Here is a 25,328-nt window from a genome sequence, read left to right as displayed (position 1 = left end):
CAAGCCCCCCCCCCGCCCCCCCGGAACGCCGCCGGCCGATCACCACCGCACCCTCGGATGTCCCCGCAGCGTTCCCGGAGAAGTAACCAGCGGCTTCCGCGACTCAGCGAGGCCCAGTCCCCGCCGCGGTCTCTCGAGCCCGCCGCGGCCGTTCCTCGAGCCCCCTCGGCGCCGCCGCAGGCCCAGTGCCCATGGCTGCGGCCGCCGGGTCGCTGTCCGGGAGAGAGCGCTTTGTGAGCACGGCCTCCCGGGCGGCTCGGCGCTCATTGGCCCGCCCAGCCTCGCCTCGGCGCTCATTGGCCCGCCCAGCCTCGCCTCGGCGCTCATTGGTTGGCTTCGTGCCCGCGCTCATTGGCCCGAGCCGTCCCAGGGGCGGGCACCTCCTTGCTTCGCCTCTCCCCTTGCGAGCGCTGGTCTCTGAGTTGCGCGGCTGCGTGGAGGCTGCGTCTTTTGCATCCCTCGCAGGACTTGGGTGGGTATGGCGTTGGGACTCCGCAGTTTGAAAGCGGAGGTTGACAAGGGGGAAGGCGGCACAGTTTCTTGTTTTTGTTTTTCCACAGTTGGGGTGAGAAAACTCAATCAGCCCTCCCTCGGTTCTCCACAAATTATGACAGTTGGGAGGTCTGCCCATCATGGTGGGTTGGGAGCACTCGGGTGGAGAGACTAGCAAAAGGTCAAATTCTTCCTCCAGTAAGACTGCTTAGTGTGTCTTCTTTTGTTTATTTTATTTGTTTGAGAGTGACAGACAGAAGGGGGGAGAGAAAGAGAAAGAGAATGGGCGCGCCGGGGCCTCCAGCCACTGCTAACGAACTCCAGATGCGTGCGCCCCCTTGTGCATCTGGCTTACGTGGGTCCTGGGGAATCAAGCGCCGAACCGGGGTCCTTAGGCTGCACATGCAAGCGCTTAACCACTAAGCCATCTCTCCAGCCCAGTGTGTCTTTTTTCATGACAGAGAGAGAATTGGCGTCTTCAGCCACTGCAAACCAACTCCAGACACATGTACCACCTTGTGCATCTGACTTATGTGGGTTCTGGGGAATAGAACTTGGGTTTCGCGGGCAAGCGCCTTAACCATCTCTTCAGCTTCTCAATGTGTATTTTTTTATTTCATAATCCGCGTTTGAAAAATAATAACATGGTAAACATTTGACCAAACTACGTATAACCAGCTCTTCCTCCCAGATCCCTCTGCTCACAGGCAACCCTTGTACATCTTTAGGAGAATGAACTCGCCAAACATGCTTCCCAAAGCAGTTGAACTTTCCTTTTTTTCTCCAGAGCTGGAGATTGACCCCAGGACCCTGTGCATGCTAGACAAATGCTCTACCACTAAACTACGTTTCTAGCCCTCAGTAGGCCTTTCATCTAAGGCCACACTTAGCTTGGAGCTCGGTATGCGTTGCTTCATTAGAGCCAGGCTAGGTACAGGAGTACTTGCCTGCCCCCTTTCACAAATGAGGAAAATGGAGGCCTACAGAAATGGACCCTGGGAACTGCTGGACCTGAGTGCTTCTCTTTTTCTAAAGGAATTTATTTATTTATTTGTAAGCAGAGAGAGACAGAGAGTAAGAGAATGGGCACACCAGGACCTCCAGCCACTGCAAATTCCAGGTGTACACGCCTCTTTGTGCATCTGGCTTTACATGGGTACTGGGGAGTTGAACTCAGGTCATTTTTTTTTTTTTTTTTTTTTTTGCAGCCAAGCACCTTAACCGCTGAGCCATTTTTCCAGCCCTGTGAGTACTGCTCTTTGCAGGTCAGAACCGGCTTTTTCTCACTCCTTTAGGTGAATTATAAGGCAAGCCATTCACCCTGCCCTGGTCTCCATTTCATAAACAATTGAAAGCAAAGCAACTCACTCATTCATTTACTCTGTTAATATTCGTTGAACACTTTTCTATGTGCCAAAACTTGTTCTAGATACTGGGGAGACCATTGGCCCCTGGTCCAGTTCTTTCCTGACACACCGTAGACCTTCAGTAGTGTGAGATGGAGAAATGAGTAAGTGGGTGGCAAAGGAGAAGTCTCCACAGAGCTGCTGCTTCCAATTCAGGAGTGATATTTAGATATGGGTCAGCTCATGTAAAAAGCTCAGAGTTCCCTTTTTCTTTCCTTTTTTTTTTTTTTTTTTTTTTTGAAGTAGGGTCTCACTCTAGCTCACGCTGACCTAGAATTCACTATGTAGTCTCAGGGTGGCCTCAAACTCATGGCCATCCTCCCACCTGTACCTCCTGAGTACTAGGATTAAAAGTGTGCGCCACCACACCCAGCCCCTTTTTCTTTTAATTTGGAATTTGTGAAGTGGACTTTGGATGGAAACCTTTGTAATATATGTCTTTAAACTAAAGTAGAAATGGAAAAATAGTTTTTGGGACAGAGAAGGCCGTTACGTATTTGTTGCAATTTTGGTTTGTTGGTGAATGAAAATAAGAATGGAGGGCTGGAGAGATGGCTTACGGTTAAGTGCTTGCCTGTGAAGCCTAAGGACCCCGGTTCGAGGCTTGGTTCCCCAGGTCCCACGTTAGCCAGATGCACAAGGGGGCGCACGCGTCTGGAGTTTGCTTGCAGAGGCTGGAAGCCCTGGCGCGCCCATTCTCTCTCTTTCCCTCTATCTGTCTTTCTCTCTGTGTCTGTCGCTCTCAAGTAAATAAATAAATAATTAAAAAAAAAAAAAAGAAAAGAAAAGAAGAATGGGCTTTAACCCTGCTTCTGACACTCAAGTCCCTTACCTCTCTGTGACTTGGGTTTTTCTGGATGATAAAGTGGGGACAATAACAGTATCTACCACGTAGGGTTATGATAATTAAATAAAGTGCTTAGGGTAGTGATACCTAGTATGTCATTCTATTTAGTTAATTCTTAAAAAAAAATAGTTTTACCCCTTCCCCCACTATGTGTGCATATGGGCACACCAAAGTCTCTTGCTGTTGAAACTAGCTTTACATGGGTGTTGGGGAATTGAACCCAGGCCTGTAGCCTTTGAAAGCAAGCACCTTTAAACACTGAGCCTTGTCTCCCTTCTCCTTCCTCCTCTTCCTTTTTTCCTTCTTAGAGTGCTGAGGATTGAACTTGGGACCTCATGAATCCTTGGCAAGTATTCTACCACTGAGCTACAAGCCCAGCCCTTTTAAAAGTTTTGAGACAAGCATTAAATAAATCTCACTAAATTTCTCAGGCTGGCCTCCAGCCTCCCCAGTAGCTGAGACGCCAAATTTTATTCATTTAAAAAAAATTAATTAATTTATTTGAGGAGAAAGAGAGACAGGGAGAGAGATTGATTAAGTGATAGTGCCTCTAGCCACTGCAAATGAACTCCAAACACTCACGACCACGTGCATCTGGCTTATATGGGTACTGGGGAATTCAACCTGGGTCCTTAGGCTTAGCAGGCAAGCACCTAAACAGCTAAGCCATCTCTCTAGCCCCTATTTTTTTTAAAGTTTTTATTATTTATATACTTATTTATTTGAGAGAGAGAGGCAGATAGATAAAGAGAATGGTGCCAGGGTTTCCAGCCACTGCAAACGAACTCTAGACGCATGCGCCCCCTGTGCAACTGGCTTACGTGGGTACTGGGGAATTGAACCTGGGTCCTTAGGTTTCACACGCAAGCATCTTAACCACTAAGCCATCTCTCCAGCCCTGAATTCTATTTTTATTCTTTTTTTTAAATATTTTTTTGTTCATTTTTTATTTATTTATTTGAGAGTGACAGACACAGAGAGAAAGACAGATAGAGGGGGAGAGAGAGAATGGGCGCGCCAGGGCTTCCAGCCTCTGCAAACGAACTCCAGACGCGTGCGCCCCCTTGTGCATCTGGCTACCATGGGACCTGGGGAGCTGAGCCTCGAACCAGGGTCCTTAGGCTTCACAGGCAAGCGCTTAACTGCTAGGCCATCTCTCCAGCCCTCTATTTTTATTCTTATCACAAAGCTAATACTAACTGTTAATACAGAAGAGACATCTCTTCAACCGTCAGCGAGGCTCCGCCCACAAGCTTTCCATCCCCGCCCACAATGACGTTGAGCGCTCTCCCCTCCTCTCGCCCCGCCTCTCCTCTATGGCCCCGCGATGCATTCCGGGCCTTGTGGTCCATTCTCAGAGTCCTGTCGTCGAGGGCCTCGCGGGTGAACTGCATTTCCCAGCGTTCCTCGGGGCGGCGGCCGTAAAGCGCGGCGGTCGAACGGCCGGTTCCGGCTGAATGTCAGTGCGGAGCTGTGGGCCGGGGAGGAAGGTGGTAGGCTGTCCGCCACCTCGATCGCTGCCGCCTCGGCTTGTGCTGCTGCAGCTGCGGGCACCGGGCCGCTCGGCTTGTCCAGCATGAGACCGTGAGGCAAGCGAGGGGTCTTGGACCGCCGACATGTTTGGCCGCTCGCGGAGCTGGGTGGGCGGGGGCCACGGCAAGTCCTCCCGCAACATCCACTCCTTGGACCACCTCAAGTGAGTCTGCGGGACGCGGAGCTGGGAGGCCGCGGGGGGCCGGGCTCGGGCCGGGGACGCCGATGGGGGTCCGGGGAAGGCGGTGGTGTGATGGTTAAAGATCCGGACTCTGGAGTCGAACCCTGACCCTTGTCGCTCCTGGCCGTGTGACCTTGGGCAAGTCGCTTGGCTTTTCAGAGACTGCGAATCCCCCCCTGAATCCTCACGCACCTGAAAAGTAATGGGGTGAGGTTTCGGTGTGAGGACGCACTTGGTTCTTGCTGGTGTCGGAGGGTTGCCATCCAGCTTTCCAGGATTACTCTTGAACTGGACAGTTTGGGGGGGGGGGCAATCTGGGACGATCTGGATTCAATCTAGATGTATGCGTTTAGACCTGTTTCCTCAGTTGTAAGATGAATGGCACGATAGTACTGTTCTGTAATTAGTTTTAGGAGTGGTTGAATAGAGTGAACAGCTCATCGACATGTAGAAGTGCCCTAAAAAAGGACAGTAGTGATGAAAACAAAGTATTTTCAGGATGAAATCTAAGTAGGAGACAGTCAACCATAGAGCCCTGGGGGAGGACCCGTGTCAGAGTCCCGTGGAAGCAGGAGCACAGGGAAAAATGAGACTGGCTTTGAAGTCAGACCTGTGTTCAAATTGTGACTCCACCACTTAATAGCTGTGTGACCTTGGACAAACTATTTCACCTCTCTGAACCTCCAGTTCTCCGCCAGCAATTGTTGTACAAGGATTCAATAAATGCCATTCATGCAAAGCAGTTGACCCAGTATTGGTACACCGCATGTAGCCAATAATGCAAGTTGTATTTATCAGCTCAGCCAGGCCTGCTCAGACTCTATTACCCCATCTGCCCCCACTTCCTAGTTCCTTTCTGTTAGTTCTCTCGATTTCACCCCGTACATCCCTGCTATCTTCCCATGCCCTTAGTTTTTACTTTTCTCTGTTATTAAGCGGATTCATCCAGGAGGCTGTTTAGTTTGTTTGTAGGATCTAGCTCTGTGGCCAGCACATGGTAGGAACTCAACAGACACTTAAAGAATGCAAAGAAAAATGAATATGGGGCTGGGGAGATTGTAAAGTGCCTGTTACGCCAGTACAAAGACCTGAGTTTGGATGCCCAGCACACATGTGAATGCTGGACATGGTGGTGCCTGGCTTTGGAGTCGGAAGGTGGAGACAGGTGGATCCCCAAGGCCCACTGGCTACTTAGTCTAGCTGGATTCACGAGCTCTGGGTCTCAATAAATAAGGCGGAGAGTGATTGAGGAAGGCATCTGACCTCTGGCCTCCAGGTGCACCCATGTGCACCCACATGCACCTGCACACATATACACCTGCAAAAGATGAAGGAATGAAGGAATTGGGGAGAGATGGAGAGCACTCAGGGTTCTGGTTTCCAGAAGGGGAACCGTACAAGATTTCTAATGTGCAGTCAAAGGGTGGGGGTGGCAGGACGGCAGGGGATGGTGGGAAGATGACAGAGGTCTCTGGGATTGGTGAGAATGGGATCATACTGGGGGGACGGCCTCATACCTGATCCTGGAAGCCCTGTGGCTCTAAAGTCATTCCTAACATGGAGGAGCAGGCATGTAGTAAGTTTTGTGGATCTGAAAGTGTGTGGGGGCAGGATGGCTTTGGAGTACGGACAGGGTGAGAAGAGAGGCCCGGGGCAAGGATGGAGTTGGTAGGGAAGCAGGAATCTCAACTGCTAGCGCAGCTGGGCCAAAAGGGGAGCCGGGAGCGGCTGAAGGATTTCAGGAATGCTTCCAGTGGGTGGATGTGCTGTGATGGAGCGGGTGATCCTCCTGAGGGCTGGGTCATCGGCTAGAATGGGCACCTGCAGGCTCTCACCCCGCTCTGGAGCCCTTCACAATACTGTGCTGTGGACTGCTGTATTTTTTCATGCTCAGGATTTCCTGTATGTTCATTGATTCTCTCCTCACAAGTCCCCAAGTTCTAGGATCTATTATTTCCATTTCATAGAAGTGGAAGCTAAGATTCAAGGAGCTTTAGTCACTTGCCCCGAGGTGACAGCAGCAAAGTGTCAGGGACAGTGTCCTGAGCTTCCACGTGTTACATTGTCTTTCTGACAGAAAACTTCCCAGCTTGGGGAAATCGTCAAGTCGCCCCAGTCTCATTGCTAGCAGGGCATCTTTGCTGGCCAGCCGGCATGCGAAGGGCCTAGGGTTCCTTCGCAGTATCCCTGGGAACTGTGCAGGTTGATTGCCGAGGTCACAGGAAACCAGAGCTCTGTGCCCTGGTTCAGGCTGATCCGCTTAGTCCCCATGACAGCACTGATTGGTGCAGGGCTTAGAAGACCCTAGGTGACTTGGGCAAAGGTACTGGTGCCCACCCCAGCATTTGTGCTGTCCCTTATTGGGGTGGGGTAGGAAACAGTGGTGAGGCTATGATATTAACTGGCAAATGCCACCACCTAGCTGAACCTTCACTCACAGAGACCTTTGGTTGCTATTGGGATGTCACTTTGAAAGGACTCTGTTAGTCCACGAACTGATAGAATTGGGTTGTCCTGCTGTGGCCTTAGTCCTGGTCACCTTTGTGTGTGTGGGAGGGTCATGACTCTTGGTTGCAGGCGACAACCCTCCTGAGTCACCTTACAGCCTGGTGAAGTTGGTGAGCTTTCGTTACTGTCTGCTCTGCCCTGATGCCACCATGGCTGAGAGCAAGTGGTTAGAGAAAGTTGGTGGGAATCTGCCTCCTTCCACCATGGCTGCCTGCTCAGGAGGCTCTGGGTTCACATCCTACCCACTCAGCAAATCTGGGGGAGGGAGAGGACGAACCCCTTTTGTTCATGCTTCCAGCACAAGCTCAGAGTTGTCATTTCTCATCCTGGGGGCTCAGGCCTTGCGTTAGTCAGTCACTTTGACCAAGGATGTGTGTGGTGTTCCAGTTGTCAGCGTGCCTCACTTGCCCCTCCGTGGAGCCAGGGGTGGGGCTAGCTCTACCCACACAAAAGCACAGAGAATGAGAAAGGGTGGGTCTGCTGGAGAAGCTGGGGCTGTCACCCAAAGAATGAGGAACATGCAGCCGTCGCAGATGCTCACCTGCTCTTGGGGCAGTCAGCTTTTGGCCACAGTGGCATGGAGGGCTTGTGGTACACTGCTGCCAGGTTGATCACACCTGATGGGTCCTGACACTCTATGTGAAGGCCCCGTTCTTGCTGGCTTCAAAGCACACCCGACTATCCTCACCCATTCGATTGGGAGCAAGGGGCCCAGGACTGTCCTTGGTAAGCAGGCACTCATTTCAGTGGACACCCGTAGGACCTAAGGGCTAAGTTGTTGTTTCCAGGCAACAGAGGGCAGGGGAAGGAGGATGTTTCAGGCGGAGGAAGCTGTCTTGAGAAAGCCTGGGCTGCGGTGGAGTTGCAGTGTACCTTGGCAGAGCATCAGCTGTTGAATGAGGTGCAGAATCCTTAATAGCCAAGGCCAGAGCCCTTTGGGCCTTGTAAACCACGTTAGGTAACTGGGACTTTAGGCTGCGAATAGTGGGGGACCCTTGAAAGTGACCCTGAGAAAGCTGTGGTCTCGCTGAAGTTTGGAGAATGGGCCAGAGGAGGTTGGCTGTCTAGTGGGTTACCTGTTGTTTGTAACCCATGTTGCTTCACGGCAGTCACCACAGGGCAGCAGCGCTGCCTCTCTTCACTTAGCACCCCCTCCTGCTTGGGCTCCCCTCTTTGTTGCCTGCGCACCCAGGTGTCTAGCTCTATCCTTAAAATAACTAGTGCCTCCATAAAATTGCCATGGTGAGCTCAGCCAGCCACAGTGTCATGTGGTACCAGGTCTGCCCATTTCCATGAGTGGACCGGCTGCTCAGTCCTGCGGGTTCTTCACGCTTCACCCTGACTTTGGGTTAGAGCCCCAGGAGCTGGCCAGGCTTCCAAAGGCTTGTCCTTTTGTAATCAGAAATTATCTTAGGTGCTGGAAGGGTGGCTCAGTGGTCAAGGGTTTGCCTGAAAGCACAAGAACCTGAGTTCGGATCCCTAGCATCCCATGTAAAAGCCAGGCACGGCGGCACGCACATGTAATCCCAGTGCTGGGAAAGTGGAGACCGGAATGCTCTAGGGTTTGCTTGGCTAGGTAATGTATGTGAGAGACCTGCCTCAAAAAATAATGTGGAGAGCAACTGAGAATCAGCAATGCTGACGCCCACCTGCATTCCCCCACAAACATATGAACATGCTGTCTACACACATACTACATACCCATACACAGAAGTAAGTAAGTAAGTTCAGGGTCATCACTGACTACATGGATGAGGCCTACATGAGACCCTGTCTTAAATAAAAGATGAAACAAAACGAGGCTTAAAAAGAAACTTAGGCTTGGCATGGTGACACACACCTCAATCTCAGCACTCAGGAGGAAGGGGCTGGAGGATCGTCATGAGTTTGAGGCCACCCTGAGAATACACAGTGAATTCAGGTCAGCCAGGGCTAGAGTGAGACCCTACCTCGAAAAACCAAAACAAACAAAGAAACAAAACTTCATTTGTGTCTGTCTAGTTGTCTGTCCCTCTACGAACACAGCTTCATGAAGGCAGTGACCTGTGTGGTTTACACAGCGGGGCATTGCCTGGTGCAGCCACAGAGCCTGGCTCGCAGTCAGCGATCAGCAGTCCGTACTCACAGGAAGGATGAGCCAAAGAGACATTTCTGGCTAGCTGCCTGCTCTTGCCAATTTGGTCATTGTGCCTGTGCAGGAGCTGTGGTGTTTTTCTAGATCTGACAGCCTTGTTTACACCCTCACCGTGTGTCTGTACCCACTTGTACTCGCTGGCCTGGTTTGACACGTTGGGGGTGATTCACCAGAAGCACATCTTGGCAGCACCTTTTCCTAACCCTCCACCTGGTCCACCTTGCAAGGAGCACCTCCCGGTCCCGTTGGCCAGAAGGTGGGACACTGACCAGATGGCATGTTTTAGGGTCTCTGCCCTGGTGCTGAGCAAGCCAAACTGCCCCCCTCCCCCACTCTAATGCCCAAGGCATTGTGGTTGGAAATGTGACCTGGGAGCTGAATTTCTAGCCCTTCCTGCCCACTCTTCTGTTGTGATGAGTTTCACCATCTTCCCATGGGAGCTTTCGAGAGGCTTAGATAGCACACGTCATAAAACTTGCAGCTAGCCTCAGAAACTGCTCTGGACAGAACTTGGGCCTAGGATTTCTTGCTCTGAAATGGACGTGGCAGCATTGATTCCTGTCAGCACAGGTTTCATTAAGTGCTGCGGTTCTCCTTGTGCAGTGAGACACTGTTGGGAAAGCAGGGTCCGGGGAAGAGGCGAGATTTGTCCCCATGCACTATCCTCGGTGATGACTGCAGTGTGCTGGTGGCGTGTTGGCAGAAGCTGCAGGTTCTCAGGCTACAGGCATTGCCCATGCAGGTTCTCGGTTAGGGTAGAGTTTGCCATTATGCAGGAGTCTGATGTTGGGACTCTATACTGCTAAGCTTCTGCCCAGTTTCTGCCCAGCTTCTGTTGGGCACAGATAACACTGACTCTCTTCCGGAGCAGTGCAGTGAGACCAGTTGTCAGGACCAGAGTACTTACCATCTCACTCATATTTTCATGGTGTCTTGGTTTGTTTCCTGTTTGGTTTCCTTGTGTACTGGGCACTCAGCTTCATGTAAATGCCTGGCTTATGAAGGTGTGCATATTTACTTCATTGACTGGTTGTAAGCACATTGCCTGGAGTCCAGCCCCTTGGTTTTGATCATGGTGTTGTGTAGAACCCTGGACTTGTTCCTCCCTCAGTTTTCCTAAGCCCAGACTTCCCAGAGCACCAACGCCACTGAATCGTTGGGGTTTATTAAGAGCAGAGCTTGAAATAGTAAGCACAATTGCTTTGTTGTTGTTGTATGTTTATTTTTTTTGTAAGGTAGGATCTCCCTTTAGCTCAGGCTGACCTGGAATTCACTATGTAGTCTCAGGATGCCTTGAACTCATGGTGATCCTCCTACCTCTACCTTCCTAGTGCTGGGATTAAAGGCTTGTGCTACCAGACCAGGCTTAGGGTATTTTTAAGCATTTATTTGCAAGAAGAGAGAGAGAGAAAGAGAAAGGGAGGTAGGAAGAAGGAGAGAATGGGCACCCCAGGGCCACTAGCCACTGCAAATGAACTACTGATGCATGCCTCCTCACCTTGTGCATCTGGCTTTATGTGGGTCCTGGGGAATCAAACCCCGGGTTGTTAGGCCTTGCAGGTAAGAGCTGTCTCTCCATCCCCACAGCTGGTTTTAAGATGGTCAGATTAAGGCTGGGCGTAAAGCACAGTGATAATGCCAGCCTAGCACACAGTAAACCATTGGTTGCTCTAAGTGGTCTCACTGCATGCTCTCCCAAAGCTCGGGAATGGACGTCAGATCTCTATCCCTTCAGCTTCCCCTGGCACACTTGGGGGAAACTGTTTTGAGGCACTTTTCCTAAATGTTACCTAAAACAGTGTGCTCGGGCACTGCAGGCCAAAAAGATGAGTAAGGTATGGGTGTGGCCATCATAGAGGGAGGTTCATGCTTTGAAATATAGTGGGAATTCCTGTATATCAACAGTGGATGTGTGGGAAGTGGACATGCCAAAGAATACCAGTTACACTTATATTAAGAAGCTTCCAGCACTGAGGGTGTAGCTCAGTGGGAGAATATTTGTCTAGCATGCAGCACACCCTGAGTTCTGCCCCCAGTGGAGCGAGAGAGAAGAAAGAAGAGATGCAGAAAAGAGGAGGCTTAAACTGCCTGGGAGTTACACTGACCAAAGGTGTGTTGGGGGGAGGGGGAGGAAGAGGGGAAGGTGAGGGCGCAAACTCCCTAGGAGTAAAGCTAATCAAAGATGTATAAGGCCCTTGGCGAGCACACAGGAAAACAATGCTGCAAGCAGCGCTAGTGAATGGTACTAGGACCACTAGATTGTTATATAGAAAAATACTAGTTTGGGTTGGTACCTTTCACCATACATAAAAATCAGCTTTAGATGTACTATAAGTCAAAACACAAAGCATAAAGCAAATGGTTTTGGGCTGGAGAGATGGCTTAGTGGTTAAGCGCTTGCCTGTGAAGCCTAAGGACCCCGGTTTGAGGCTCGGTTCCCCAGGTCCCACGTTAGCCAGATGCACAAGGGGGCGCATGTGTCTGGAGTTTGTTTGCAGAGGCTGGAAGCCCTGGCGCGCCCATTCTCTCTCTCTCTCTACCTGTCTTTCTCTCTGTGTCTGTCGCTCTCAAATAAATAAATAAAAAATTTAAAAAAATAAAGCAAATGGTTTTAAAAAGATTATTTAATTACTTATTTATGTGTGCCCATCAGGGTCTCACAGCTGCACGTGGGTATCATTTTGCATCTGGCATTATGTGGGTGCTATGGAATTGAACCCGGGCTGGCAGATAGTGCAAGCAAGTACCTTTCACCACTGAGCCATCTCCCAAACTACAATAATTTTATCATAGGAAAATAGCATTTCCATGTGCCTTTGGGTAGGTAAGGATTTCTTAAGCTTTATACAAAGAACACCAGACAGCAAAGTAGCTGGAATGTTTGTATCTAGTAGAGCATTGATGTGTAGAAGAAATAAATACATGCAATGTAAAAGCTACATAGGCTAATAAGAAAAATGGACAGATGGCTGGAGAGATGGCTTAGCAGTTAAGGCACTTGCCTGTGAAGCCTAAAGACCCAGGTTCAATTCTCCAGGTCCCACGTTAGCCAGTTGCACATCGTGACACATGCGTCAGGAGTTTGTTTGCAGTGGCTAGAGGCCCTGGCGTGCCCTTTCTCTCTCCCTCTGTCCCTCTGTATTTAATAAATAAATAAATGAAATGATGAGCATTTTAAAAAATGGATAGAAGGCTTATAATTGGTCCCACCCAAAGAAGAAATGCCAGTGGTCCATAAATGTATGTGAGAAGGTACTGGACCACCACGCCTCAGAATAAATGTATGTGAGAAGGTACTGGACCACCACGCCTCAGAATAAATGTATGTGAGAAGACACTGTGCAGCACACGCCACAGAATGTGCCACTGAGCCTTCTGAGGACAGCACGCGGTGGAGGAGCTGGAGGACAGGGGAACGCAGATCGTGCTGTGTGCACACAAGACTGCCCGTGCCACTGGGTGTCCCTGAGCCACAGGTGCTTTCTTGGCATGTGCACTGGTAACAATGGGCATGTCTTAATGTTAGATAAGTCTGAGGGTCATGTGAAGCTGTCAGCATCAGACTCATGGAAGTTCCTAGAATTTTCTCACAGGACTTAACTATTTGGCCCTTTCTGTCCGTAAAGACCTCTTAGTAAGGTTTTTTTTTTTTTAAATTAATTAATTAATTTATTTATTTGAGAGCGACAGACACGGAGAGAAAGACAGATAGAGGGAGAGAGAGAGAATGGGCGCGCCAGGGCTTCCAGCCTATGCAAACGAACTCCAGACGCGTGCGCCCCCTTGTGCATCTGGCTAAAGTGGGACCTGGGGAACCGAGCCTCGAACCGGGGTCCTTAGGCTTCACAGGCAAGCACTTAACCGCTAAGCCATCTCTCCAGCCCATTAGTAAGGTTTTTTCCCCTAGAGATCCTGTAATGAAAGCAGACACCATATAATAATTAGCACTTGAGTAGCCTCCCCTTCCTCTCTCTCTTTTTTTGGTGTTTTTTTAAAAAGTTTTTTAAAAATGTTTTTTATTTTTATTAATTTGACAGAGAAAGAGGAAAGGAAGGAGGGAGGGAAGGATGAGGGGTGTGTGTGTGTGTGTGTGTGTGTGTGTGTGTGTGTGAGAGAGAGAGAGAGAGAGAGAGAGAGAGAGAGAGAGAGAGAGAATGGGTGCACTAGGGCCTCTAGCCACTGCAAATGAACTCTAGATGTGTGTGTCCCCTTGTGCATCTGGTAACATGGGTCCTGGGGAATCGAACCTGAGTCCTTTGCCCTTGCAGGCAAATGCCTTAGCCACTAAGCCATCCCTCCAGCTCTTTTTTGTTTTTAAGAGAGAGAGAGACAGAGAGAACTGGTACACCAGGGCCTCAGCCACTGAAACTGACTTCCAGATGCTTGCACCACCTAGTGGACATGTGCATTCTTGAGCTTGCCTCACCTTTGTGCATCTGGCTTACATGGGATCTGGAGAGTCAAACATGGGTCCTTAGGCTTTGCAGGCAAGCACCTTAGCCACTAAACCAACTCTTCAGCCCCTCCTTTTTGGTGTTTTGAGACAAAGGCTCTCTATGTAGCCCAGGCTGGCCTGAAGTTGAAGCAGTCCTTCTTCAGCCACCCAAGTGCTGGAATTATAGGCACCTTACTCTGCTTAGTTTTCTCTCTCTTCACCTACCTGCTATTCCCAGTACCAAGAAGGATAGATAAGTTCTCAAATCGTTGCTTTAAAAAATTATTATTTATTTATTTACTGGGGGGAGAGGGAATGGGTGCACTAGGGCCTTTAGCCTCTGCAAACAAACTCCAGGTGCATGTTCCCCCTTGTGAATGCAGGCTGGAAAGATGGCTTAGTGGTTAAGGCGCCTGCCTGCGAAGCCTCAGGGCTCAGATTCGACTCCCCAGAACCCAGGTAAGCCTGAGTTCAGAAATCTTTAGGTGCTTTGGCCGCTCCCATGTTACAGATGAGACCACTGAGGTGCAGAGAGTGAAAAAGTGCATTCCGGATCCCCTCTGTAGGTGCGCTCACACCTGGCATGCCAGTGCCAGCACCCGTGATTCCCACAGCCTCTGTGTCTCTCTGGGATGACCCACACTTCCTACTTCTACTCTGGGTTAGGTGGGTCTTCCCAGCACCTGTCTCCCTTGAGATCCTCTTTTCCTGACTCTTTGGACCCAGCCTGATCATACTTTCCAAAGTCCTGGGGTGTTCTTGGTGCAGTGGAATAATGGTGCTAATGATAATAATAATAATAATCATAATAATAAGGGCCCCAGCACAATGACCACGGTCTGTTAACAGTAGCAGCACATGCTGCTTCTATGGCATGTTCTCCATGTGCGTTGTCATATCAACTCTCTTAACACTTCAGTGAAGGACCTCGCTTGTGGGCACTGTTTGACCGATGCGGAGCTGCACAGAAGGGAGGTGAAGTGCCTGGACCAAGGCCACAGCTAGGAAGTGGTGTGGCCAGGGATCAAACCCAAGATTGTTGGACTCCAGGGGCTGAGCTCTTTACCACAGCTCTGTGCTGTCTCTTAAACCCTTTGATGTATTCTGTCTTGTGTATTATACCCCAACTTGTGTTAATGAAGACCTTCCTTCCCCACTCAGCATTGAGCACCTGCTGTACAGATATTTTGGAGTGTATTGGGGTCACCAAGATCAAGGAGAAGATGTTCATGACTGTGAGGAACTACACTCTAGTGAGGGAGAAAGATTATTGTGTCATGTGCTCTGTGTTGTGGTGAGTGCCAGTCTAGGAAGGAGGACCTGAATTTGATCCCCAGATCACGTGTGAAAAATGCCAGGTATAGTGGCACACCCCTGTAATTGCAGTTCTGGGGAGCTAGAGCAAGGCCACTCCCTGGGACCCACTGGCTAGCTAGTCTGGCCTAATTAATAAGTTCCAGGCCAATGAGGGACCGTGTCTCAAAAAGAGACGGGCATAAACACTTGAGGAATGACACCTGAGGTTGTCCTCAGGCCTTCACATGCACATGTGTATGTGTGTGTGCCCACTTATACATGTGAATGCAGGCAAACATGTATACATACATATACATAAAACCTATAAGATAGTGGGCTGGACCTTAAAATATAAGTGTTTGCTGATTGACTAAGCCATCAAGGGTGTTCTAGGCAGACAGCTTTGTCAGCTGAAGTCAGATCGTGTCCTAAGTACCTTTAAAAATTTTTTTTGTATTTATTTATGGGGGGTAAGAGGAGGAAGGAGAGAGAATGGACATGTCAGAGCCTCTGCAGATGAACTCCAGCTACATGTGCCATGTGCATCTGGCTTACATGGATACTGGGGAATCGAACCTGGGTCCTTAGGCTTCATAGGCAAGTGCCTTAACCACTAAACCATCTCTCCAGACTCTGCCCTAAATATCTTAAATCCCTATTCTAGTTGGGGCTTTGGAGCAGATGTGCTTGCTTGATCAGGTAGGGCACTGAGAAGATAGAAGTGTGATCTGATGTTAATGGATGTATGTCCTTCACTACACAGAAGGAAATTCCAGAGCAGGGGACAATCTGCCCTTCCCCCAGCCCCCACTGGCAACATTGTCTCGTCACTGTCAGTGAGGCATCCCATGGACTGCACGGAGAGTGTCACTGCTAGCCACATTGAGTGCACTTCAGCGGCCACTGAACTTTACTGGGAGCTGGGGATGTAGTTTGTGGCAGAGAGCAGACTTAGCATATGTGAGGCCCTGGGTTCAATCCTTAACACCACAAAAAACTACAGCAACCCCCCCAAAACTTCAATGGGATAGGGTTCCTTGTGAGTCCAATTCAGTGGGGCTGGGTTAGGGAGCAGCTGACACACAGAGGTGAGTCAGGTGAGGGAACTCCATGAACCACAATTTGGAAAGCTGGGCTTTTGAGTCGTTCAGGAGAAGATGCCCTGGCAACAGATGGAGGCAGGATCGACTTATAACTGGGTCCCTCTGCATTCATGCCAGGGTGCTTCAAATGCTGTGGGGCTACTGTACCGCAATGGGACATTGGTCTTGTGCCCCTCCACTCAATACTGCTGGTAGATTTGGGCACATATGGGGGGGATTTTGAGTTTTGGAAGGCTGTGCTACATGTAACACGAAGGCTGGCTTGGTAGCATAGACCCTGAATCCTGCAGAAGTTCCGAGTCTACCTGGGCTAAGAGCCAGTTCAAGGCCAGCCCGGTCAGCTTAGTGAGACCCTGTCTCAAAATGAAAGTCCTAAAAGGGCTGAGATGGTGACTCAGTGGCAGAACCCCTTCTAACATGTTTGAGGCCACAGGTTCAATCTTAGTGCTGAGAAAACAAACAAAAGTGTGTTCCTAATCAAATAAATGTTTGATTATGCTGTTACTAAATCATTCTCAGGCTTGTCGAACTGTTGTATCCGGGGCATTTTGCCTCTTTATACCTTACCATGTTTCCAGATTATAGATTTAATAGTCTGGGCTCAGCATATAAGATAGATATGACACCTGAGGCTGTCCTCAGGCCTTCACATGCACATATTGCAAGCCGTTTTAGCCACAGTTCCTGATAATACACACTTCACTTGAGGGAGGTTTTCAGCATTCTAAAGGTAGTTTTTTTTAAAAAAAATATTTTTATTTATTTATTTGAAAGAGAGAGAGAGAGAGAGAATATGAATGGGTGCACCCATGCTTCCAACCACTGCAAACGAACTCCAAATGCATGCTCCACCTTGTGCATCTGGCCTATGTGGGTACTGGGGAATCGAACTGAGTTCCTTTGGCTTTGAAGGCCAGCGCCTTCACTGCTAAGCCACCTCTCCAGCCCCATAAAGGTAGTTTATTTTTCTTTTTTAAGTTTTTTATTTTTATTTATTTTTTTTTGCCTTAGCATCTGGCTGCAGGGTCCACCATCCTTAAACCTTTGGGAATCTCAGCATCAGCCTGCTGAGGGTTCCATGTCTGGCACTGACTACATGTGTCGGTTGGCATCTTCAGGTTTCTGGGGACTTGGAACCAATCTGATGCTGCATGTAGTGGTTTAAATGAGTGGCCCACAGACTCAGTCTTGAATCTTGTCTCCAGTGGGCAGAGCCACTGGGGAAAGGAGCATGCCATTGGAGGCAGGTCTTGGAGACTAGCCCTGAGGTGTGTTTGGGCTGGGTTTGGAGCCTAGCCCTAAGGTGTGTGGAGAACAGTTGGAGCCCTGACTCTTTGATGGTCTCTCTGATGTGCATCTGTGAAAGTGAGCCAGCTTCTTCTGCCATTGATGGTATCCCCTGAACTTGTAAGCTTGAAATAAACCCCTTTGCTCCCACAATCTGCTCCTGGTTGGATGTTTGTCTCAGCAACAAAGAGATGACTGTAACACACTCTTGGAGGGGTTCTAGTTTTTTCCAGCTCTTGCACCTTGAAGTTTGAGAATGCCAACTTGAAGGGGGTGACACAAAGCTTACTTCAGTTTGGGATGGCGTGTCCTAGTATGTAATGTGTGAAACCATCATCTGTCCATTTTCTTGGGAGGTGAGTTCTAATTCTAACTAGGACATTGTGCTAATGGAACCTTAAAAAGCACTCACTGTCTTGTCCCTGAGCGCTGCTCATGGCCCTTGGACCTGACTTTCTTGCAGGCAGTAAGCTCTTGTTTCCTTCCCTTTTTCTTAGGTATCTGTACCACGTTTTAACCAAAAACACCACAGTCACAGAACAGAACCGGAACCTGCTGGTGGAGACCATCCGTTCCATCACCGAGATCCTGATTTGGGGAGATCAGAATGACAGCTCAGTGTTTGAGTAAGGCTTCCAGTGCTTGTGCTCTTGGATTCTCCCTCTTCCTGGCTTTGTTTGTCTAGCTGCCTACAGTGAGTCATTCCTGATGAAGTCAGGACTCGAGGCTAATTCCGTCTTGCTCAAATTTCTCTATCAGATGCCCTTGAAACACTGAAGTACAAGCCAAAAATGGAGGAGCTATGCAAATAAGCTTCTCTAGAAAACCTGAAAACGTCACAGATGATTTTCCAAGTAGTGCTCTGCCACCTGCCCTGAGGGTGTCACTGATGCTCAGTGGTTAGCACTTCCTGAGGGCTTGGCACTGTGCTGAGCTTTGAGGAGACAGCCTAGTGGGCTTCCCTTTGCCCCACATGTAGGCGCTGATCATGTCCCAAATGTAGCTGGTAGAAGGCAACCGCTCACAAGGGGCTTTCTCCCCATCCTCATTATTTCCTAGACAAGCAGTCTTACTTAGGCCAGGCTCTTTGTCTTCCTGAGGAAAGGGTTGTTGATTAGTGCCTGACACAGAGCAGGGCTTGTGGGTGATACCAGGTGATGAAGAGAGGTGCCTGCTGGGTAGCTAAGATGCCAAAGCTGCCACCCAGGAGCTGCCCTGCGCCCCCCACTTTGAAGTCAAAGTGAAGACTGTGTGTGTGTGTTCTCAATAATACGGAGCTACTCTTTTTTTTGGGGGGGGGGGTGGAATGTCTGCTGTGTGCATGGCACACATTTTCACCCTACGTAAGACACAGGGTTCTGTTTCCAGCTCACCTGATGTGATTTGCAGGGCAGCTCTCTGTTTTCATCAGTGAAGCTGCCTAACGAAGCTCCCTGTGGAAAGCACAGACCTTAAATGGAAACCTGAAACATGGGCCAGCCGCCCCAAAGGGAAGCATGGATGTAATGAAGTGCAGTGTCGCCTAGAAGTGGGACTAGCTCCCTTTGTGGGTCCATGGGGACTGATGCATTTGTTGTTACTGTTACTAGAAACAAGGCAGGCCCTTGGGTTAGAGACTAGAGACTGTGTTTCCCTGCCCCTCTAACCAGAATGGACTTTCTTTTTTTCTTTTTTAAGGCAAGCCCAACAGACTGGCCTTTTTTTTTAATGCAAGAGAGAGAGAATTGGCATGCCAGAGCCTCCAACCATTATAATCAAACTCCATGTGCCCGCCACCCCCCCCCCCCGCACTGCACATGTGCGACTTTGTGTACTTGCATCACTTTGTGCACCAGGCTTATGTGGGACCTAGAGAGTCCTTAGGCTTTGCAGGTGAGCGCCTTAACTGCTAAGCCATCTCTCCAGCCTTCTTTTTAAATTTTCTTTAAAAAATTTTTTACTTGCAAGGAGAGAGACAGAGAGAGAATGGGTGCAGCAGGGCCTCCAGCCACTGCAGAAAAACTTCACTTCAGATGCATGTGCCACTTTGTGCATCTGGCTTTCCGTGGGTATTGGGGAATTCAATCCAGGTCGTTGGGCTTTGTAGGAAGTGCCTTAACCACTGAGCTATCTCTCTAGTCCCCAGAATGGACTTTCTAAATCCATCTGTCAGCTTAGAAAAGCTGCTGAGCATTGGCTGTGGTGACGTATTCCTGGACTCCCAGCATCTAGAAGGCTGTGGCAGAAGGATCATGACCTTCAAAACTATCCTGGGCTACATATTATGTTTTTCTCAAAAAAAAAAAAAAGAAAAGAAAAAGAAAAAGAAGAGATAAGAAAAAGTGTTGATCTTAAGAGTCCTAGTGACCCTGGAATTTTGTTTTGATTGTATTTTGAATTTTTGGGGTGGCCTTAAATTTACAGAAAAGTTGCAAACACAGTATAGAGGGCGCCTGCCTGTCCATCCCCAGTTTCCTCTCATTGTTAACAGCCTGTATCACTAGGGTCTGTGGTCAGAACTGGTATATTGCCATTAAGTAAATTCCCACTTGGATTTTGCATTAATGTCCTCTTAGTACTCCAGGATCCCATGTAGGCTTCCACAATGCATCTAGTCATCCATCTCACTGGATTCCTAGCCACCTTATGTTTTATAACCTCGGCAGTTTTGAGAAACACCGGCCAGATGTGCAGACTGAAGATTTCCTCGTGCTGATGGTGGGCTTGGGTGGAGAGGGCTGTAGAGGGGAAGTGTGGTGACGTGCCTCTCATCCCATCATGGCAGGGTGCAGGATGCTGCCAGACATTCCCTGTCACCCTAACCTTCGTCACTGGACTCACGTCATTCTACCACGTGTCTCAAAAGTTATTCTTTCCCCTCCCTCTAGGCCTCCCTCCCTCCCTTCCTTCCTGTCTGTTTTTTTTTTTTTTGAGACAGATTTCATGTAGCTCAGGCTCGCCCAAGCTCACTGAGGCTGGCCTTGAACTCCTGAGTTTCCTGCCTCTACTTCCCATTTTGGGATTACAGACATATACCACTGTGCCCAGCTTCTTTCTGTTTTTGAGCTAGCACCTTGCTGAATAGTGTAGGCTGGCTTCCTCAGGGTTCCCTGCTATCTAGACTGTTCTGTAGAAGTGTTCCTCGGTCTCAGCTGCCTTAAAGCAGCGAGGATGGAGCTCTGATCACCAGAGGAGCAGAGTACCTACTTACTCTTGGAGAGTCTGTATGGAAGTTTTGTCTTCACTCCCTCACTTGGTTTATGTAGTCGTTTACTACAGTAAGAACTCATGGCTCTTTCATACATTAGGTCAGTGTTCCAATACTGTGTTGCTCAGGTTTCTCCCACTTTGGACACTGGGGTCTATTGTGTTGGCTTTTGTGTCCTTTTGGCATGTCCCATCCACTTGTGTGTGTGTGTGTGTGTGTAGTGTATTCATGTGTGTGCATGTGTAGGCCAGAGGACAACCTCTGCTGTCATTCCTCTGGTGCCATCCTCCTTTTTGGAAAAGGGTCTCTCACTGGCTTGGATGACTGAATGGCCAATGTGCCTCAGGGATGTGCCTGTCTCCACCTCCCCAAGCACATGCCATCACTCTTGTGGTTTTTTTTTTTTTTTAAATTTTTATTTATTTATTTGAGAGCGACAGACACAGAGAGAAAGACAGATAGAGGTAGAGAGAGAGAATGGGCACGCCAGGGCTTCCAGCCTCTGCAAATGAACTCCAGATGTGTGTGCCCCCTTGTGCATCTGGCTAACGTGGGACCTGGGGAACTGAGCCTCAAACCGGGGTTCTTAGGCTTCACAGGCAAGCGCTTAACCGCTTAGCCATCTCTCCAGCCCTGTTTTTTTTTTTTTTTTATTAATTGTGTTCTGGGATTGAACTCAGGTCTTTGTGTTTGCAAGGCAAGTGCTTTACTGACTGAGCTATGGCCTCGCCCCTGCCCCCTGCTTTTTGAGCATTCCTTTACTTCCTGGTAGTATAAGTTACTCCAGGCTCATTTTGAGAGCTTGTTTGGAGGTTCTAGAAAGGGAGCACAGCTACTCATATACCCTTGACCAGAGACTAGTCCTCCTTTGTTCAGGGAAGGTCGTTCTCTTTGACAGAGCGCACAGCTTTGGGAGAGACGCACATGGAGCGGTAAGGGAGGAAGGGGACACCCGCCTAGCCAGCCAGCTCGGCCGAATCAAGCCTGACATCAGTGGGGTGACACACGTCACAGCCATGCCCTTACATCCTCCAGGCTCATTTTGTGTTTTTGTTGCTGCGGCCTTAGAGTCTACCATTTTTCCAAGGAGCTCCGCCACTCCTAGGAGTTTTCAAAGTCCATCCTTGGAAGTTTCCTGATAACTTTGAGTCACTTCTGAGGCAAAATCTAGCCGCAGATATTGTGACAGGTTGCTAAGTTGGTCGCTGCAGCACTGCGTGTGCCAGAGGTAGGGGAGAGTGAGACTTATATAACCTGAAGCCAAGGCAGGTAAACAGCTCAGGAGACGGCTGCTTTGGAGGTCGTGCGAATGCGGTTACAGGCGCCTGGGCTCCGGAGCCATTAGGAAGAGCTGAGGGTCTTCAGTCATTTTTATTCACTCTTTGATCCTCTCATGGATTCAAACAGAAGCTAGGTGGTGGTCCGCTGCTGTGGAGCCGACTGCCAAGGGGCGGGAAGCACCCGAGCTGAGGGGTCAGTAGACCCGGGACCGCTGGGGTTTCTGAGGTTCCCTGCACGCCTGCTCTCAGCTCAGACTCTGCACCCCAACCATCGGGAAGGCAGGCTTTGGGCTCTGCTTCTGACTCGCACCCCCGAAGGCCAGCACCCCCGGGCTGTATGCAGGCAAACATCCTGTCTGCATGAGAAAGGCTAAGGTCTGAGTATTTTCCCCAAAGGGTTATTTGTCGGGACCCCAACCCCCGTATGTGGTAGTGGTAGGAAGCAAGGCCTGCTGGGAGGTGTGGAGACCAGAGACCAGCCTTGCACGTCATTCCTGCACCGTGCACGTCTTTGAGACGGTCTCTCGCTGGCTGAAACCTGCCGAGTAGGTGAGGTCAAGGGGGTGGAATCCTCCTGAGTGGATTCCTCCCACCATGCCAGCAACCATCAGTCTTTCCTTCCAGTTCTTTTCCTTGAAATGTGGAAGCTACAAGTGAGACAACTTGGAGAGTAGACGTTGTTCTTAGTATTCGTGTCGTGAGCCCCCTCCGCAGGGCACTCCAGTTACGTTTTCCTAGACGCAAGGTAGGGGAGCTCCGGAAGGAGGCTGCTAGGGAGGGCTGCCCTGCGCTCCCTGGCGGTGGGAAGAGCTCCTTGGTGGTTGGACAGGTGCGGGCTGCTGGTGATCACTTAGTAAAGAGCCCCGGATCTAGTTCACCGCTCACACCACGTTCTCAGGGAGAGAGGGGGTCAGAAGGCTGTATGCTAGCCTCAGTGGCAATTGGCACTGTGGGAGCTAGGTGGCATGAGCACGGAGGCAGTCTGATTGGCATGGTCTAAGCTCTCTGCTGCTCTTCAGGGCAGGTCCCCATGCCTGCTGGGGATGTGCCACCACTGACCCTGCCCGCTTCTCTTCTCTCCCCAGCTTCTTCCTGGAGAAGAACATGTTTGTTTTCTTCTTGAACATCCTGCGGCAGAAGTCAGGCCGCTATGTGTGTGTCCAGCTGCTGCAGACCTTGAACATCCTGTTTGAGAACATCAGCCACGAGACATCACTGTGTAAGGACGCTGCTTGCCACTTGCCTTTATAGTGTTCTGTGTCAACTCAGCGGGGTGTATCTTGGCATGATTTTTTAAAATGTTCTATTTATTTATTTGAGGTGGGGAGGGAGGAAGAGGCAGAGAGAATGGGCATGCCAGGGCCTCCAGCCACTGCCAAGGAACTCTAGACCCGTGAGCCCACTTGTGCATCTAGCTCATGTGGGTCCTGGGGAATCAAACCAGGGTCCTTAGGTTTCGCAGGCAAACGCCTTAACCGCCATTTCCCCAGCCCTTGGCATGATTTTATGTGTCTGCTTCCCAGGTATGCTAGTTTGCTCAGCTGCCCTAACAAGCAAGGCCCCACAAGCCTAGTGGCTTGGACTGTAGAAACTTTCTCACTGTTTGGAGGGGGGCACTCCAAGTCGAGGCTGGCCTCAGAGCTGGGTTTTGGTGAGGGCTGTCTTTCTGGCTTGCAGTCAGATACTGTCTAGGTAATCTGCCTTCTGTCGTGATACCAAATTCTACATGAATAGATAATTTGTGAAGGAATGATGTCCCTTTTTTTTGGCCTAAGATCCAGAAGGCAGAAAAATCCCATACTAGGTGGCCACAGATAGTGAGTGTCTTGTTTTGCTTCAACTTACAGAAGAAAGGTCTATGCAAAAGACACAGAATACTTGCTTCTTTCACATAATAGTTCAGGCCACAAGAGCAAGTAAAACTGCTTGCTCTTTAGATAACTAGTCCAGCCATGAGAGCAAGAATAACAGTGCACTCTTGAGGTAACAGTCCAGTGAAAATTCATGTGAGAAAGGCATTAATTAAAGACATGGGGGTGGGGAGCTTTGCTCCCCTGACCTAACACCTCCTATGAGGCTTCACTTCACAACATTATCACATAGAAATTGAGGTTCTGACACATGGGGCCCATACTCAGACCCTGGCAGCCACTTTCTCACTGTGCATAGCTCTACCCTTGCCCCCCTCTCTCTACGTGTGTATGCATGCACACCTGTGTGTACATGAGAGAGGAAAAAAGGAAGGGAGGCAGAAGGGAGGGAGAGATCTACCTGTGGTCTCTGCTTCTTAGGGGATGTTATTTCTGTCACAGTTGGATCTTTGTGACCTTATTTAGGCTTCATGTCTCCCAAAAGCTTTGTCTCCACATGTAATTCCAGTAGAGGTGAGGAATGTATCCTGTGTGTTTTGAGGGACAAGATGGGGTTCTGTGGAGAGCGAAGGTGTTTTCCCTATGCTGAATAATTCTGGGGGCATTGGCTTGATACTGAATCCTGGATTGATGACTAGTCAGCCAGTTATGAATTGTTGGAAGAGGCAGGATGAGGGGGAGAGTGTGGGCATTGGCCACAACCTTCCCATTTAATTTTTGCTTCTCAGTAAGTGCATGTATGACTCTGAGGCTCTCACCAGCCCTCACTAAACTTGCTCACCTATAACTATCACCCTCGAGAGGCAGGCTCTTTTTTGCTACCAAGAAAGTTGGAGTCATGGGCTCAAAGTAACAGTTACAGCAAAGCCCGAGTACAAAAGGGATTTCAGCCAAGAAAAGTGAGTCAGTGGTCCTTAAGTGAGAGCAGTGCCTGACAGCGTCTAGAGGTAGTCCTGGGTATCAGCACAGACGGAGGGGGGCTGTTAATCACCCCACAGTGTGCAGGACTGTCCCCAACAGAGAACTGCTGAGCCCAGGCAACTACAGTGCGCAAGCCTGGCTTGGTTCCTAATCCTGTACATAGTCACGCACCTGTCATTCCTAGATGACATCAAGCCCAGGCCCTGCCCACAAGGAGTAGGAGAAACAAATGACTGAGTAGCGATAGCAAAGTTTGGACAAATTGGGGAAAGGGTCTAGTAGGCAAAAGGAGGGCTTTCTTGGAGCTGAGGAGCTGCCGTGTGGTGGTCCTCAGCTTTGGCCACTAGATGGTGTTGCTGCCCTAGAGACTTCTCTCCCGTGCTCATGACCGCAAGCTGACAAGTGTGTGATTCATGTCTCCTACGTGGTTTCCCCTGTTACCAGCTTCTGTTTCACTACATGGGAAACAAGTGTGGTTTGGGAAGATCCAGCAGAGCTGGGTGGGACCCATTTAGCCACGAGCCCCTGGGTGCTGCTGACACACTGCTTGGTCAGCCTGCTGGGAAACTTCCAGAGCATTGGGCTGTGTCGTTTAGTTCAGGTCCCTTGAGTCTTACCACTGGTTATGTTTTCTGAGCCCAGCTAGGCCCAGGATGACAGGTTTAAAAATCGGTACTTAAAAATTCTGGCTTCTTATTGTGTATATATTTAAGATGTACAATTTGAAGATCTGATGCATGTGTTTAGTGAAATGACGACCACCATCAAATTAACATATTCATCACCTTCCATAGTTCCTGTGGGGTGTGTGTGTTTGTGTCTCCTAGTTTTACTAAATGTCAGCTGT

At 49.4% G+C, this 25,328-nt stretch overlaps 1 protein-coding gene across 7 annotated transcripts in view; it reads left to right on the top strand.

Moving 5' to 3' along the window:
• Positions 1 to 4,219: 4,219 nt before the first annotated feature.
• The window catches only part of Clec16a (C-type lectin domain containing 16A), a 237,136-nt gene continuing 216,027 nt past the window's right edge, over positions 4,220 to 25,328 (top strand). For 6 of the 7 annotated variants that reach the window (XM_045161463.1, XM_045161461.1, XM_045161462.1 and 3 more), the window contains exons 1-3: positions 4,220 to 4,441; positions 17,720 to 17,848; positions 22,775 to 22,908. In XM_045161463.1, the coding sequence (XP_045017398.1) occupies positions 4,362 to 4,441; positions 17,720 to 17,848; positions 22,775 to 22,908 (343 nt within the window). In that variant the 5' untranslated portion in view covers positions 4,220 to 4,361. The remainder of the gene's footprint in view (positions 4,442 to 17,719; positions 17,849 to 22,774; positions 22,909 to 25,328) is intronic. The other variant, XM_045161465.1, reaches the window with a different exon arrangement.

This window comes from Jaculus jaculus, chromosome 11 (genome assembly GCF_020740685.1).
Source record: "Jaculus jaculus isolate mJacJac1 chromosome 11, mJacJac1.mat.Y.cur, whole genome shotgun sequence".
Classification (NCBI taxonomy): domain Eukaryota; kingdom Metazoa; phylum Chordata; class Mammalia; order Rodentia; family Dipodidae; genus Jaculus; species Jaculus jaculus.
The sequence above is the reverse complement of the archived record's forward strand: the minus strand, read 5'-3'. Positions and strand labels throughout refer to the sequence as shown.